A 16,634-nucleotide genomic window follows, 5' to 3' on the forward strand; every position below is an offset into this window, starting at 1 on the left:
CTTTTTCAGCTGGCCCTGACTTTTTCAGAGCAGTAGCATACAACAATTCCTGTGTTTTATCCACAATTCTAGTTTGAGTTTGTTCTTGCGATTCTATTTGCGTTACCTTGTTTGGCGGTTTATGTTCGAATTGCGGGACTTTTTCTTGTTCATTCATATTCGTTTGTCTTACTGAGCTTTGAGCTGACGCATTTTTCTTCAGTGTATCTACTTCACTCTTTGTTGTATAAGGTGCATATGATAATTCACTGTTCGATTGGTCGCCTGCGCGAGATCAGCGCAATAGCTTTTCATTTCCGCTAAGTCTGTATATAATTTGCATATAGTGTCTGCTTCAGAGGCGGTTTTCGTTTCAAGCTCAGAGAGTTTTTGGGTGAGGAGACTTGTTCTGGTCATTACTGTCGCTAATTCATTTTGCATCAGTGTCAAGCTGGCTTCTTTTGCGGTTGTGTCCCTGGTCTTTGTATACAGTTTGTTTTTGGTAAACGTATCAGACAGACATTTAGGGTCTCCGTTGTTTATAAAATTTTGAAGGGCGTGACAGTCTTTTGCATATTTTGAACAACTTTTCTCGTTTTCTGTTGTACCATATCAAGTTTGATGACCATAGGTCTAGGCATTGTTGAGTTGTCACTCGGATAAGCTTTAGAATTCTTTTACCATTAAAGGTCACTGTGACCTTGACCTTTGACCCGATGAGCCCTTAAATCAATACTTTTTAGGCCCAACCTTCATGTCAAGTTTAATGACCATACGTCCAGGAATTGTTGAGTTATCCCTCGGACAAGCTTTGGTCTACCGACGGACCGACATACCGACCGACCGACATGTGCAAAGCAATATACCCTTCGAAGGGGTCATAATTAGGCAAAAACAAATTGATCAGTTGTTCATCGGATTTATCGCACCTCTTCTTTCCGAAATGCCAAAAATGTACCTTTATATTTTTTAGAATTTGAGAGACTGACTATTTTTTTCGTAGAGTTTCTTGAAAAGTTACAAAACAAATATTAAATATATGAATCCAATTTCATGATCAAAATTGTTAATACCTGTTTGTGAAAAACATATAAGCGTTGTTTGCAAGAAGTAAATCTTCAAATGAACTGGCAAATTTCATCATTCACAGCGGAAACGAAAGTCGATAACTTATCAACAATAACAAATCGGGAATGGCATTTTCTTGGATAGAATAAATTTGGCAAACTTGTCTGAATTGTGTGTTTAAGACATGCAGATCGTATATACTATCCTGAATTTGAACGTGAAACCAGGTTGATTAATATAATATGGTGAAACAGTTTGACTTTATGCCTTACAGGAGATAATGATCCATTGTATTCCATGAAAAGGAAGTCTAGGCACCCTGAGAGCAGAAAAGTGATTGTACTAAGCAGTTTCATAATATATTTAGCTTCTTGGGACATAAACAAGACAATAAATCAGGTAGACAAAATTTACCAATCATGGAAGTAAACAGATTGAATGTGAACATGTGTAGTGCAAACAGTACATGAGGAGTTGACCATGATTCAAACTCATTTTAAAATAACTTTCGTGGCAGAAAAAATGAAAATAAATGGTGAGCAAGCTAACGGTTTAAATATCATCTAAACTTACATCGTTTTGATCTAAAAAATTAGTTTCAAAAACGGTGCACATATCCGGTTATCGAACATCCAAAGGTTACGATTATCGTAAGACCATCGATAAAAATACTGCGCAAGTCCTAGACCCGCCGCAATGTCGTTGCTGGTTCCCTTTTTAATGCCTCGCCATTTTAGCCGAATTAAGACTCCGATTGCAATTATTAAAAATATGCTTCATCATTAAAACGGCTGCAAATTTAGACTGATTGAACATTAATTTAAGGGTTAATTTCCTTTTATTTTCAATGGATGTAATTTAACATTAAGATACCTTGACACCGTTTTCTGTTCAAACTACCCTAGTGGTAGACAAACTGTTTTTTTTTTATCCTAATATGCTATTCTGTACTTTAATGTACAAAGTATTTATCTGAAATGAACACAAATTCTGTTAGGAACAAAAGGGGTTATAACTCAATATATTTGGTGGATACATCAAAATAGTCATTTATGCTTTAAAAACGGCCATGTCATCTTCATCATTGAGTTCGGTTTAATTTGCTTTATCAATCTTCAAAAATATGAAAAATTGAAAACTGACCAATGAGAAAAGTTGATCAGTGTATAGCTATTGGAGCTCACACGAGTATATCGAGATGTTACACTTTAATATCAACAACAATATCATCATAAGTATCTATTTTGCCACAAAACAGTATAACTTGCAGCAGTATAAAACACACATTAAAATTATTGTAACACAAAGCAATGGTAAAGTAAAGAAGCAATGGAAAAATAAAGAAGAAATAAACGATCTTAAATATTCTGCATTAACAGAAACACTTACTTAAGCGATCACTTTTGCAACGAAAACATATTTTTTCACAATTATCCACAATTCTATACGATGTACTAGTTCACGACAAAACCATACATGTAACATATGCTGCACATGCTCAGCAAGTTGTTAATTGTGCATGTACATGATTAATGGAGTTTGCGAGTTAATCTTATTATTTATGGTGTACATATTATCTCGAACAATTTGGACTTAAATAAGAAGGTTATAGAGAAAGTGTTTACATAGTGTGTTCCAAATTCATATCCTGTATGCAATACACTCTACATAGTGTTATCCGTCGTAGAACGAAGAATGGCGGAACAAACAACGTCCCAGCTACTCTCCAATTGGTACGTGCCCGTCTCATCTTTGGTCCACATGATTCTCGAGTTGTTTTTGAAATATTTTCTTATATCCGGATGCATTGTACTTTCATTAACATATTCTTTCACCATCAATGTCACAGGAATATTTAATTCCATTGCTGTGTTAAATTCAAATATACACCAATTATCGTTGTCAGGCCTGCACGATGAGTCTGAGAGAATAAACAGCATTGATTTACATTTTCTTAATCCATCCTTTATCACGTTTGTTAATTTGCCAAATTCCATATGAATCTCGCTGAAGAATACTAAATCCCGGTCAGTCCCCACACGTGACTTCAACTTTTCATTAAGGGATTCAAAGATGAATGTTTTGACAAAATCCTTGTCATTACCACTAAAACTTAGAAATACTGCGAATGTATTGGCGTGTTGTTCTTGCTTCAAAACACTTACCGTCTCTTTTTCTAGTTCAGCTTCATGTAATAGACGGCATTCGTCTTGCTTTTGCTTTCTGTGCTGGTTATAACGTTGAAAGCTCTTCTTTGCCAAATATAAAGACAAAATAAGTACAAGGAACGAGGAACAGCACAGTATTATAGTGATCATTTTTTGCCGGAATGGTCTTTTGCAGATGTCTTCCAACTCAGTAACCGTTTCGTTTTTAACTAATTGAACTTTTGCACTATCTGCTGAGCAATGAACACTGTCACTGTCGACTATAGATTTCATATTTTGGACTAGCCATTTAATTCCCTCTAAATCGTCACAATCATAACATGCAAATGGATTGTCGGCTAACATAAGTTTATTTGATTTCGAGTTATTCAGGTATTCAGTAAGATACAATCTTGTTGTTGCATATTTCAGGTTGAGATTATTCGATGACAAAGAGAGCAGGGCTAAATTTTTAAGATTTGTTAATGAGAGCGCAAATACTTTAAACTCGTTTTGAGACAGGTCAAGATATGCTAGCATTTTGTTACTTGAGAACAAACCTTCATGCAATACGTTCAAACCATTTCCTGCTAAGTTTATAACTGACAAATTAGAAAGTAGCATGAACAGTTGAATGAATTGTGTAGTGTTGTATTCTGACATTTTTGATAAACGATTTCCAGCCAAATTGACTTCCGTAATACGTGTGCATTGTGAAACAAACTTTGGGCTTAAGAATGAAATTCCGTTTTCAGCCAAATCTATCTGCTCAAGAGGACAATTATTCATGCTCAGTGCAACATCGAAAATGTCAAAACTGTTGTAACGAGATCGAATAGACTTCACATGTAAAGTGATGTTTACGTCAGCTGTTATACTTATGAAACTAACACTACTAGTAAATGTACACAAGCGGTCGTAAGTGACATTTTCCACATTACGAATTGGTGAAAAGTTTTTCAAATGAGACTCGTTTACAGTAAAGTGTGCATTTTCGTAAACATTTGTAAAGCAATACATCGACTTAACATGCATGCCACTGACGTCTAAAACCTTTAAATGATCGCACACACCGGCATATTGTACCCTCTCTCTGTCATATATCCGAAGTATTGATTCTGACACATTAACATATTCTAAACTTCCACAAACTCGCGAAAATACGTACAGGTCAATATTAGCTTTAATTGCTTGCAAATATAATGCTTTCAACGGCCGCACAAATAATTGTTCCAATAACACATCGTCGAAATTAAAGACCGTGGACTGAATTCCTGAATTAGTAAGAAGAAGTGTTTGTAATTTGGGAAATGATTCGTTAGATGAAAACATATCATGCAGTAGCTGATCGTCGAACCTTTGCCATTCTGTTAGATCCAGTGTTCTCAGGCTGATAAGACCGGTGAACGAGTCATTGAATATATTTACAACTGATGTGAATAAATGTAAACTTAAATGTTGTAATTTTTCAAGTTTTGTAAACGCATGAGGCCTTATCTCAATTGATGTATGAATTGCTGGCGACTTCGTTATTTCAAACCGCTCAACTTCAAGCCATGTATCACCCAAAAAAGTTTCATTTGCTATCGTGTACGATTCATGGTATGATGTAAAATTTACAATTATATAAGTATATCCACAAGGATCTGATGGTATTCCGTCTATACACACATATATTCTACTGTCTCTGATTTCACAATGTGTCTGTAGGCCTGAATTTGTACAAAATAATGTATGAAGCAGAAAAAGAAACAACGTTCTTGCTTCCAACATTTTCATTCAATTTCAAAACAGTTTCTCAAACTTCTGTATGATATAAATGTGATCATTTTGTTTAACCGCATGATGAAACTACGATAACAGTTCCATATTTGTTCTTAAAATGTTCACTCTTTATCATTGTGTGGAGAAGTAGATATATTTCCTGTTTACATCGAGACTGAATTTAACTTCCTTTTTCTAAATTGAATGCACGTTTGTGATTGACAGATAGTATCACAATGTTGTATATCGCAGGGTTTTCAAAAAAGCATGGTACAACTTTCAATATCAGTTACATGCTATATAAATTGGATACGGAAAAAAAGTTCAAATTGGTTACTTTAATGATAAACTATTCTGTGGAGTTTCAAAATATGTTTTGAATAGTTATAGTAGATTTTAACCTTTCATGTAATTAATATAGTGATAGATATAATGATATAATGTTGGTGGTGTTTAAGCTTATTTATACTCGCACTCGGGCCTTGCCCATTCGGCAAGAGCTCCGTTAAAGGGGCTGTACCCCGTATGATGAAATAGCGAAAAAAAAAAGGAAATTGTCGAATACTGACATAAACTTGGTATCGATGTGTACAGTGCATTGAAACTTACTAACTGAAGTACCACATAGTTAACAATTAGTTTATTTTCACAGTTCTTTCGTATTTTTCCATTAAAAAAGAATACTAGGTATATCTACCTAGTAGAATTAATTCACTGTGCGTGGTTGGCTAGTCGATGTTATCACGTGATATTACCAAGTTAGGTATATAATAATCTTAAATATTCCAAGCACAGTGGATACAACAGTGGACTGCAGTTTTGGCGACAACGGTTCGAACCCGGTCTCCGACTCGTTTTTTTACATTTTGGTCATTGTTTTACCATTATGCTATCAAAGAGTAAAACATTTTATTAAATAATTGTCCTGAGATTCGTTACAGAAAAAAACTTTTTTGGTCCCAATCTGGTGCATAGTCCCTTTAAGACTGTTAGTCATTTTAGATTGTTGGAGCAAAAGGCACAGACAGAATGTAACCCTTGTTAAAGCTACCCTGATTTTAATAACGTGCAATAGTGTATATTACTGTCACACGGGACCCCCATTTAAACGGCCCTCCCGGAAGACGATTAATATTTTGTTTAGTGATGCGACGGGGAATCTAACCCGCGACCCCTGGATTGATAGTCAAGTGTGTTACCACTAGACCACGGATCCGCCAGAATATGATATAATGAGAGTTTTAACCTCAAATACGTTTAACATAACGATCAAAGACATTGATGGGAATTATTTAGATTTTTCAATTATCAGTTTCAAAGGTGATAAATACATGATTTTCTTTGATTTTCTTTATTTAAAATAGAACTGTAGCATCGAAGCTCACACCTTATTGTTTAAAGCTTAAACTGTGAAATTGTTGATTCATTTATGGGTTGTATAAGCATTCTAGATTTACTATTAATTGCAAAATAGTTCACTACTACTGACTAACAATCATTTATTTTTTGTTCTCATTTTATTTTTATGCTTCCGCTAAATTTTACCTGTTTGCTCTTAAACTGTTTGTATGCTATAGGCATTATTGCCTGAATGCATTAAAAGTTGTTGTTGTATTAACCAATATCATGGAAGCAGCGTTGCCCAACACATTCTGACAGGTCCACCACAACATACAGCTTAACAACATCTTTAATGACAATTTTACACGCGTCCTTTACCAAAATACACTACAGATAATGTTTACGGACAGAAGCTGTCTTGTCATTCTATGATCGTGTTTGTTTATGTTTTTTAACTTTTAAAGTTCGCCGATCATACTTTCCATATACACATGTAACTGTTATCTTTTTCTCGAATGATTGGGGAAACCGCGACATTGAAGAGGAAATCAAAAACATGGAATCAATAACAGGGGATCATATTGCAGCTATGCTAGTAAAAAATCAATTTCTCGATTACTGTAATGAAATTTCTTATTTCTGGTCGTGTTTACCACCATGAACGTTCTCCAACGACTTACCTCCACAAATTCAACTCGTAACAATCGTACATATAAATAATACATATATGCTAAACAAACACTGGACAGCACAAGTATTTTCTGAAAATGGCCTTTCTTTTTTGTCTATTTAATTCAAAAGATGGTTATATGTCATCTTCGTTCTTTGTCTGTCGATTCGATGTTTTGTGTAGTATGTCGAAAATAAATTAGGTTACATGCAACATTTCATGAGTTTTATTGCATTGTTTTTGTGTTGCATGTGCAATAAGACTGTGAGACGGCACGCAACTCCTATAAACTCCTTAGCTATTTATGTCAGGGAGTTTACAAACTTTAAACAACATGAGCTGCACAGCTTCATCGGTAACATGGAGTGTTCGATGCCTGATAACCGAAAATCCATTACCAACTTGTCAACCTAAATAACCTTGTTATCTTACCAATATAGAACTTTCGGTTCATCGAAGAATGTTTTTTTTTTAACAGACCTGGTATCTGTTCATCTGCCAACTTCATCCCTGCAAACCTGGGTGACAGTTGTGTTCCTGAAGGAGCATATGATATTGATTATATCGACCCGTTCCATTACTCTCGATGTTTGTCGATAGTGGGTTTTTGTATGTCTTATGTGTGACCAATGTCATTTGTTAGCCAAGTTTGTTCTTGTATTGCAAACATTAATCCAGATAAGTCTACATAAAGTAATATAAATTTTGACTGTTTCCTCAACTTGTTCTATTCATCGCAGTGTCATATTTACATATAAGCCTCATTAAGGTATTTTGTGTATAAAATACAATTTTCATTTTAATCATTCAAATTGCTTTCATATATATATATATATTTTATAAGAAATTGCCGTCTGCTCTATTTGCTGGTACAGTCAATATACGAATAGTTACTTACGGCTTTTAATCCTAATATGCATGTTTAGATATAAAATAGTGCTTAACAAGCTCAGCTGTCAGTTGTGACATTTGGCTCGATTCTTATTTGATAGGTAATCAAGTTCATACTTTAAAGGCCCAGAATGTTTTGGGGCTTTATAATTTAGAGAAAAATAAAAGTGTGTATAAAATTATGATAGAGTCTCAGATAATGTAGTTTAAAACCCCGACGTCCATACCAGGCTTTATTAAACAGAAATGTGTGTGAATGTATGGAAATATCAAGCAGAATCATTGACTCGACCTTTCATTTGTATATGCTATATAGGCGCTAAAATATACTTTCGGTTCTGTTGAATGTTAATTTCAATTGCGATAAATGCATTACATTTATAATATTGTGTGTTAATTTTTTTTCAAATGGGTAAAGAGACTTAGTCATTTGTATATTAAAACACATTGATAAGTTGACACTACAAAATGTAATGGGCCTTTAAGAAAGTCACTTGGCATGGAAATTTGATTTTAACTTTTTGTGTGCTAAATTTTGAATATACTTTCCGTCGTGCTACGTTTGCTATTTCGATATATCCATTTTTATCAAACGGGGGTGGAGGGGGGGGGGGGTGTTAAAAGCTGTCAACAAAGGTAATAAACTTATTAAACTGCTAACATGATGTTTGTCAAATTCATATATCATTTCAAATGCTTAAAGGTATTTGAAAGATTTTGAAAGTCATCGTTGAAAGCAGTTTTTCCATTTAAATCTAAACAACACATTTTTTTTTATATTTTGCAACATATTTTTTTAACTATTTTGGGTTATGTTATTTTTGTAACAAACAAATAAAACTATTTTCTGTAATCTCACTGAGATGTTTTCCAATTCTAGTTACAATACTATAACTCTTGTTTGTAATATTCTTTTGTGCAGTCATTATTTATATGCTATTAGTTTTATTTATGTATTTTCTGTTTGTTACATATTTCTTAACACGTTTGTTCTCTATTTAAGTTGAAATAAGTAAGATAACTCAATTTTTGGATCACACCCCAAAGATATATTTTTTAAAAGATACTTTCATAAAAAAAGGCTTTCATAGCTGTGATAATTGAATAAAACATTATTTAGTTATGCTTTTCGCGATAAATTATTAATGATAACAACCAGTTAAAAAACATTGTCTAGGTATTAATGAGTAAGCCTAAATATTATAAGTTTCTTCCATGGCCGAGAGTGTAAGATAGGTTCATTCCAATCCGAACGTAGAGTGTTTTGCGGCAACGAGGTTTACCGAGTTTTCGCTGAACACCCTGCGCGAGGGTCGGGATTAACCTATCTTACACGAGCGGCAATGGTGACCAATAAAATCGGTTTTGGAAACAGGTTTGAACCGGTTTAAAAGTGTGGTTCACTCGAGGGCCTTCCACACTCGACAACAAAACCGGTTTCAATCTTTTGTAGTATTTATTGATGACATGGAGCACCAAGGTTGCGTGTTTGGGTCCCAAAATAGAGCTCTTTGGTACGCACTTGTACGCCCTCGAGCTCCACTGAACCGGTTCAAACCGGTTCGGTTGTCGGATGTGGGTGGCCCTCGAGTGAACCACGATTTCAACCGGTTCCAACCGGTTTCCAAAACCTGTTTTATTTGGCACGTACCAAACTTGGCTAATGTGCGCAACTTTGGTGCGCACTTAAAGCTCTTGTAACTGACTGAACCGGTTCAAACTGGTCTGGTTGTCGAGTGTTGATGGCCCTCGAGTAAACCACACTTTTAAACCGGTTCAAACCGGTTCCAGAACCGACTTATGTACGCGAACCTTGCCAAAATGCGCAACTTCGGTGCACACTCAATGGCCCTTGTAATCGATTGAACCTGTTCAAACCGATTTTGTTGTCGAGAGTGGATGGCCCGTGAGTAAACCAGAGCTTTCAATCGATTCAAATCGATTACAAAATTCGATTATATCGGGCAGCACTGTACGCGAAATTGGCTCAAAAAGAGCTTTATATGTTCGCACCTAAAAGCCCTTTAATCGACTTAACAGGTTCTAACCGGTTTGGTTGTCAAATGTCGATGGCCTTTTAGTGAACCAAACTTTTTAACCCGTTCAAACCGTTTTCCAAAACAGATTTTAAGGACAGCGTTGTATGCGAACTTTGCCAAAACGTGCAACTTTGTGCGCACTTACGGGCCCATGTAATCGACTGAACCGGTTCAATTTGAGTTTGTTGTCGAATGTGGATAGCCCTCGAGTAAACCAGAGATTTCATTCGATTACAAAAATCTATTACATCGGGCAGCGCCGTTGGCCCAAAATAGAAAATTTAAGTACGCACTTAAGGGCCCTTTTAATAAACTTAACCGGTTCAAACCCATTTGGTATTTGAGTGTGGATGGTCCTTGGGTGAATCATACTTTTAAAACCTGTTAAAACCGGTTTCCAAAACCGATTTAATGAGGCAGCGGTACTCGAATTTGGCCAAATCGCACAACTTTGGTGCGCACATTAGGACCCTTGTAATCGACATGATGGGTTGAATGTACTGTGATTGTCGACAGTGGATGGCTTTAAGTCCAATAAGGGAATTTCAGATCAAGAGCATTGTCTAGAATTGTTCGACTTTACATATCAGAGAAACCGCCTGCCAACATCAATACACATCAAACACCGACTGTTGGAATATTCGTAAGCGCCCTTAAAAACCGGTTCAAACCGGTTTAGTGGTCCAGTGTGGATGGTCCTCAGACGAAACGCAGATTTCAATTGATTTCAGATCAATTCTCAAATGCGAAATTGGATCTAAAGCTCGACTTTTGCTGCCCATTTCAGCGCCCTTGAAATCATATAGAACCGGTTCAAACAAGTTTGTTTGTTGGGAGTGGATGGTCCCCGAAGGAATCACACTTTCAATTGTTTAAATCGATTTTCAAAATCGATTACATCGAGCAGCGCCAAATTTACCCCAAAACGCCCATGAATCAACTGAACCGGTTAAATCCGGTTTAGTTGTCGAGAGTGGATGGTCCTCAAACTAACAACACCTTAAAGCCAGACAAAACTGAGCAGCGCCGTACGCGAAATTGGCCAAAAATACGCACTTTTTTGCGCACTTAAGCGCCCTTGAAACCAAATGAACCAATTCAAACCATAGCGTGAGTCTTTTATTCAATACACGAAATGTTAATACAACGTGGAGCTCAGTTCCTATCTTCAATGGTAGTTGTATTGTGTGAGGCTCAATTCCATGCTGGAAAGGAGATGGTATTGCATGAGGCCCAAAACTATGCCTGAATGGGAGTAGGATACCGTTAGACTCAATCCCATGTTTGAATGGAAGTTATATAGACTGAGTCTCATTCCATGCTTGAATGGTAGAGTTATTGAGTGAGGCTTAATCCTATGCTCGCATGGATGAAGTGAGGCTCAATTTTTACTTGAATGAAATTATTTTGACGTGAGGCTCAAGTCGATTATTTAATTGCAGTAATATTGCAATATGTTTAATTCCATGCATGAATAAAATTAGTAGTGCGCGAGGCTATTTTCAATACTTGAAGGGAAGGAGTATACCGTTTCGCCAAATTCCATGCCTAAATGGTATAATCTAGCGTGCGTCTCAAATCCATATTTCCATGGTAGTAGTATTGCATGAATCCCAATTCCATACTTGAATGGTAATAGTATAGTATTAGAGTCATTTCCTTGTTTGAATGGAAGTAGTTTCAGGAGTTTCAATTTCATACTTGAATCGAAGAAGTATTGTGTCGGTCTCATTTCCATACTTGTATGGAAGAAGTTTAGCATGAGGCTCATTTGCATGATTAATTGATAGAAGTAAAGCGCGAGGCTTAATTCTATGCTTGAAAGCTACAAGTAGTATACTTGCATGATACTCATTCCCAAGCTTGAATGAAAGAAGTGTGGTTGAACTCCCTGCTCGCATGGAAGTAGAATAGCATGAGGCTCAACTCAATGCTTAAATGGTACAAGTATAGCGTAAAGTTTAATCCGTGTTTGAATGGAAGTACACTGTGTAGGTCTTAATTCCATTCTTAAACGGTTGTACTATAGATTGAGATTTAATTCCATGCTTGAATCGTAGAAGTGTAGCTTGAGGTTTAATGGTAGTAGAATGCCTAAATGGATTTTGTATAGCATCATGTTCAGCTCCGGGCTTGAATTGTAGTATTATTGCGTGAGGCTTAATTTCGTACTTAAAGGGTAGTATATGTAGAGAAGCGTGAGGCTCGATTTCATATCTAAAAGGTTATATTATAGCGTGAAAACCAAGTCCATGCATAAATGGTAGAAGTTTATCATGGAACTCATTCCATACTCGAATGATAGAAGTATTGCGTGAGGCTCAATTCCATGCTCGATGGAAATTATATAGCGTGCGGTTCAATTCCAGACTCGAAATGAAGTTGTATAGCGTGAATCTCATTTCCATAATCGAACAGTAGTAGTATAGAGCCAGTCTCAATTCAATGCTTGAATGGTAGAAGTATAGCGTAGGTCTACATTCCAAGCTCAAACGATAAAAGTGTAGCGCGATTCTCAATTCCATGCTTGAATGGTAGTAGTAAGGCGTGTATCTCGATTCCCTGCTTGGATGGTAGTAATATATGGCGTGAGTCTCTATTCTAAGCATGAATGGCAGTAATATTCCATAAGACTCAAGTCCATTTTAGTATGAGAATAGTATAGCGTGAATCTGCAATCCATCCGTAAATTGTAGTAGTACAGAGTCAGGTTCAATACAATACTTGAATGGTAGTAGTAACATGAGACAAAAATCCACGCTTGTATGAATGTTGTATAGCATGAAGTTCAATTCCATGCTTCAATAGAAGTATTATTGTGTGAGGTTCAATTATATGCACGATTGGTGGCAGAATAACGAGATGTTCAATTCCATACTCGAATGACAGTTGATTTGCGAGAAGCTCAATTCCATGGTCGAATGGAAGTGGTATAGCGTGAGGCTTAATGCCATGCTCGAATGGTAGTAGTATAGTGTGAGGCTAAATTTCATGCTCGAATGGTAGGTATAGCGTGAGGCTCAATTTAATGCTTGAATGTAAGTGGTATAGCGTGAGGCTGAATTATTTTCGAATGGTGGTAATATAGCGTGAGGCTCAATTTCATGCTCGAATGAAAGTGGTATAGCGTGAGGAGGCTTAATTCCATGCTCGAATGGTAGTAGTATAGCGTGAAGCTCAATTTCATGCCCGCATGGAAGTTGTATAGCGTGAGGCTTAATTCCATGCTCAAATGGAAGTGGTATAGCGTGAGGCTTAATTCCATGCTCGAATGGTAGTAGTATAGCGTGAGGCTCAATTTCATGCTCAAATGGTAGTAGTATAGCGTGAAGCTCAATTTCATGCCCGCATGGAAGTTGTATAGCGTGAGGCTTAATTCCATGGTCGAATGGAAGTGGTATAGCGTGAGGCTTAATTCCATGCTCGAATGGTAGTAGTATAGCGTGAGGCTCAATTTCATGCTCAAATGGTAGTAGTATAGCGTGAAGCTCAATTTCATGCCCGAATGGAAGTGGTATAGCGTGAGGCTTAATTACATGCTCGAATGGTAGTCGTATAGCGTGAGGTGTAATTACCGAAATCAAATGGTAGTACTGTAGCATGATGCTCAACTGCGTTCTTAAATGGTAGCATTTTAACGTGAGGCTAAATTACATTCTTGAATAGTATAAGTATTTCGTGAGGCTCTCTTCCATACACAGGATAGGAGAATAGCGTGTCGCTAAATTCCATGCTGGAATGGTAATAGCATAGCGTGAGCCTTAATTCCATTCTTAAATGGTAGAATTATTGCATGACGCTAGATTCCATTCTCGAATGATAGTGCTATAGAGTGAGGCTCAATTCCATGCTCGGATGTGAGAAGAATTGTGTCGGCCTCAATTTTATACTAGAATGGTTGTAGTATAGCATGAGATTCAATTCCATGATTGAATGATAGTAGGATAACGCGAGTCTATATGGCATGCTTGAATAGAACAAAATATTGTGGCGGCTTAATATGCATCAAGAATTGGGTGAAGATTTCAATCAGGTCTTTTTTAACATTCTGAACTTTATTTTCACATGATATGCCATAGATAAGTGATTCTGACTTGGAGAGTCAAATAAAGTTTATTGAAGTAAACGTAAATAAGAAATAATTTCCGCCGATTTATAAATCATTGAATTATTTTTCTTCTCGAACATACTAGAAAATTATTGAATGCACTACAGTTTTAAATAAGAAGATACAAAACAAAAATCAAACACATTTATTCGTATTTGCAGACACAAAAACACGACTTTTTAAGTATTCATACATTTGTTCAAAGGTTTCACTAGCATGACATTTCAAATTATAAACATTATACTGTTGAATAGAAAATATCGAGAAATATAATACTTCTTATAAACATTCACAAGAATGTCAATCTCATCAGAAAGAAAATATTTGATGAAGTACTGCTTATATTCTCAATTGGCATGATAGCATGTCTAGGATCTAATCTCACAAATGAATGGGTACTCGCTGGTGCAGCTTCTATCGCACCAAGTGTAGCCACCCTGTTCAAAGTCAATCACTCTGCAGAGTTCCGACGAACCATTGGACGGTTCACCGGTAAGCCATTTCGAGGTCACGCCATTCGTTTCCGGATCGTGTCCGTGAATAAAGCTCCATTCCCCTCCCTTCTGCGATCTTTGTCCATCTACCCACAGTACGTCGATGTTTTCAGAAGCGGCTATTGCTATCGCCTGATTCCATCGATCTTCCGTATCGGTATTAAGGATATGACCTCCGTACTTCTGGCAAGACTGTTCAGCTGAATGCTTGTCAAGTTTAAACACATGGAGGCTGAGGCACAGTCCACCTTGGGTAAAGTTAAATCCTGGTGAGCAAAATCCTTCACACAGCGCTGTCTCATTTTCAAAGGTTTTCCTACCGCTCTTAACACAGTCTTTCTGTTGATACCAGCATGGTCGTGACCTGCTCCTAACACCGAACGTTGCCGATTCAACTGCAGAACACAGAGACCACGGTGACCATTCACTACACGTTTTGCACATTTGTTTTTCTATTTTGCGTTCCATGTTTCGAAATGCATGTCCAACAAGTTTCATAAAAGGAGAGTTCATATTATCTCCAATTTTTATCAGGACACTTCCGTCAATTTGTTGCTCAGGAAAAGACAATTCGGTTTCGTTTTCGGCGTCAACTGAAAAGGTTCCGCCTATCAAAATGTAAATAAAAATGGCGAAACGGGCTCCCATTTTGACTCACTATTCAATAACAATATGTTTTTTAAATGGCTTTATAGATGGAATCTGAAAGCAAAGTATGTTTCATTAAAACTATTGTTAAGTGGACCAACATGCTAATTGCCACATACGTAAGTAGCCTGGGCTGGAACGGAATTACATGCCATCGAAATATTGGCATGTAAAGAGATTGTGAAGGGTTTGGTGCTATGAAATTACGCGATGTGGCATTTAAGACAATAAAGAACATAGTTATTGCGTTGGTTCCGAACTCAAACATGTTTTTCATTAAGTCTATGTACGAGTGTTAGAAGTAATGACATTATTCGGTTTCTTTTAAAGAAATACAATACAATGAACAATACAATATGTTGATGCAAATTTACTTTAATAATCAACACCAAAAAACATAATTTGTATACGGATAAAACAATATAAGCGATATAAGAGCCTTTTAACTGGGGAATTCATTGACACGTAGCTATTAATTAAACAAAACAACTTTTAAAAAGGCTAATATTTTGTATCTGGACACAACTCATATGCCTTTTTTGTTTTGAGCTTTAAAGTCATATGAGTAAAACATAATATGCATTAAATTTAAAAGATTTTCTTTTGCATCAAACTATAATGCGCCCTTTAAAAAGTATGTTAAAAACATTACTTTTCCAGCATAGTGTTACACATAGCAGTAATCACACACTTGTGTTGTTCATGCATATGCCTTTGTAGTATTTTGAAGCTTCTTCTCACATCAAGGAGACTAAATTCCCACTTTGCAGTCGCTTTGCATTACAAATTCTTGATGCATAGTTATTATTCTGTGATCGCTCATCTTGCACGCACGCATTTACGAAACACATACATTGTATTGCTGGCTAGTGACAGGTTTTGAAGAATTCAATGGTCATTGTCTTAACTCCAACAAGTGAATTTCAGATCAAGAGCAGCGTCTTTAGTCAGTTGTTCGACTTTACACATCAAAGAAACCGCCTGCCAACATCGATACACATAAAAGAACCCGACTGTTGGAGTATACGTTTACGTATCAACTGGAACTAACAACTGAAAAAACGAGCTCAAAAACCAAAGTAATGCACCCATACATGTACAGGTAACGTTAGTTTCACATCAATCGACTCATTTCACCGTAGCTTTGAATGACGCTCGCAAGATCGTGTGTTCTGACAAAACTATTTGACGTATAAGCCGCCGTTGCGGAGTTACAAATTAACGGCTGATACTGATTCATCTCAATTCACACTACATTATAACGCATATAGTCTGTGTAACTTAACGCTGACACAATATAGTATGTGACCAGTAGTAATTTTATCTCGACTTTTCATACTTACTAGAGCTACGGCGTCGGCGTTGTTTTTGCATGTAAGCACCATTAAGTCCATCGTCGGATACCCCCGATACACGCTATGCCTCGTTGTGTAACGTGGGCAATTTGGCCAGGAAAATCTCGTAATCATGAATAATTAAGGAGGC

The 16,634-nt window shown here is 36.5% G+C and overlaps 2 protein-coding genes across 2 annotated transcripts; both read right to left on the minus strand.

Moving 5' to 3' along the window:
- Nucleotides 1–2,373: 2,373 nt before the first annotated feature.
- Nucleotides 2,374–5,083, minus strand: LOC128235206 (uncharacterized). The gene has a single exon (XM_052949971.1). It carries the CDS (start codon nt 4,971–4,973, stop codon nt 2,712–2,714), a length of 2,262 nt encoding a protein of 753 aa, XP_052805931.1. The 5' UTR covers nt 4,974–5,083; the 3' UTR covers nt 2,374–2,711.
- Nucleotides 5,084–14,239: 9,156 nt separating this feature from the next.
- On the minus strand, nt 14,240–15,174 carry LOC128235073 (uncharacterized). Its single transcript, XM_052949788.1, has one exon. It carries the CDS (start codon nt 15,147–15,149, stop codon nt 14,376–14,378), a length of 774 nt encoding a protein of 257 aa, XP_052805748.1. The 5' UTR covers nt 15,150–15,174; the 3' UTR covers nt 14,240–14,375.
- Between the last annotated feature and the right edge of the window lie 1,460 nt (nt 15,175–16,634).

The sequence above is a fragment of the Mya arenaria genome, chromosome 5 (assembly GCF_026914265.1).
Source record: "Mya arenaria isolate MELC-2E11 chromosome 5, ASM2691426v1".
NCBI classification, from domain to species: domain Eukaryota; kingdom Metazoa; phylum Mollusca; class Bivalvia; order Myida; family Myidae; genus Mya; species Mya arenaria.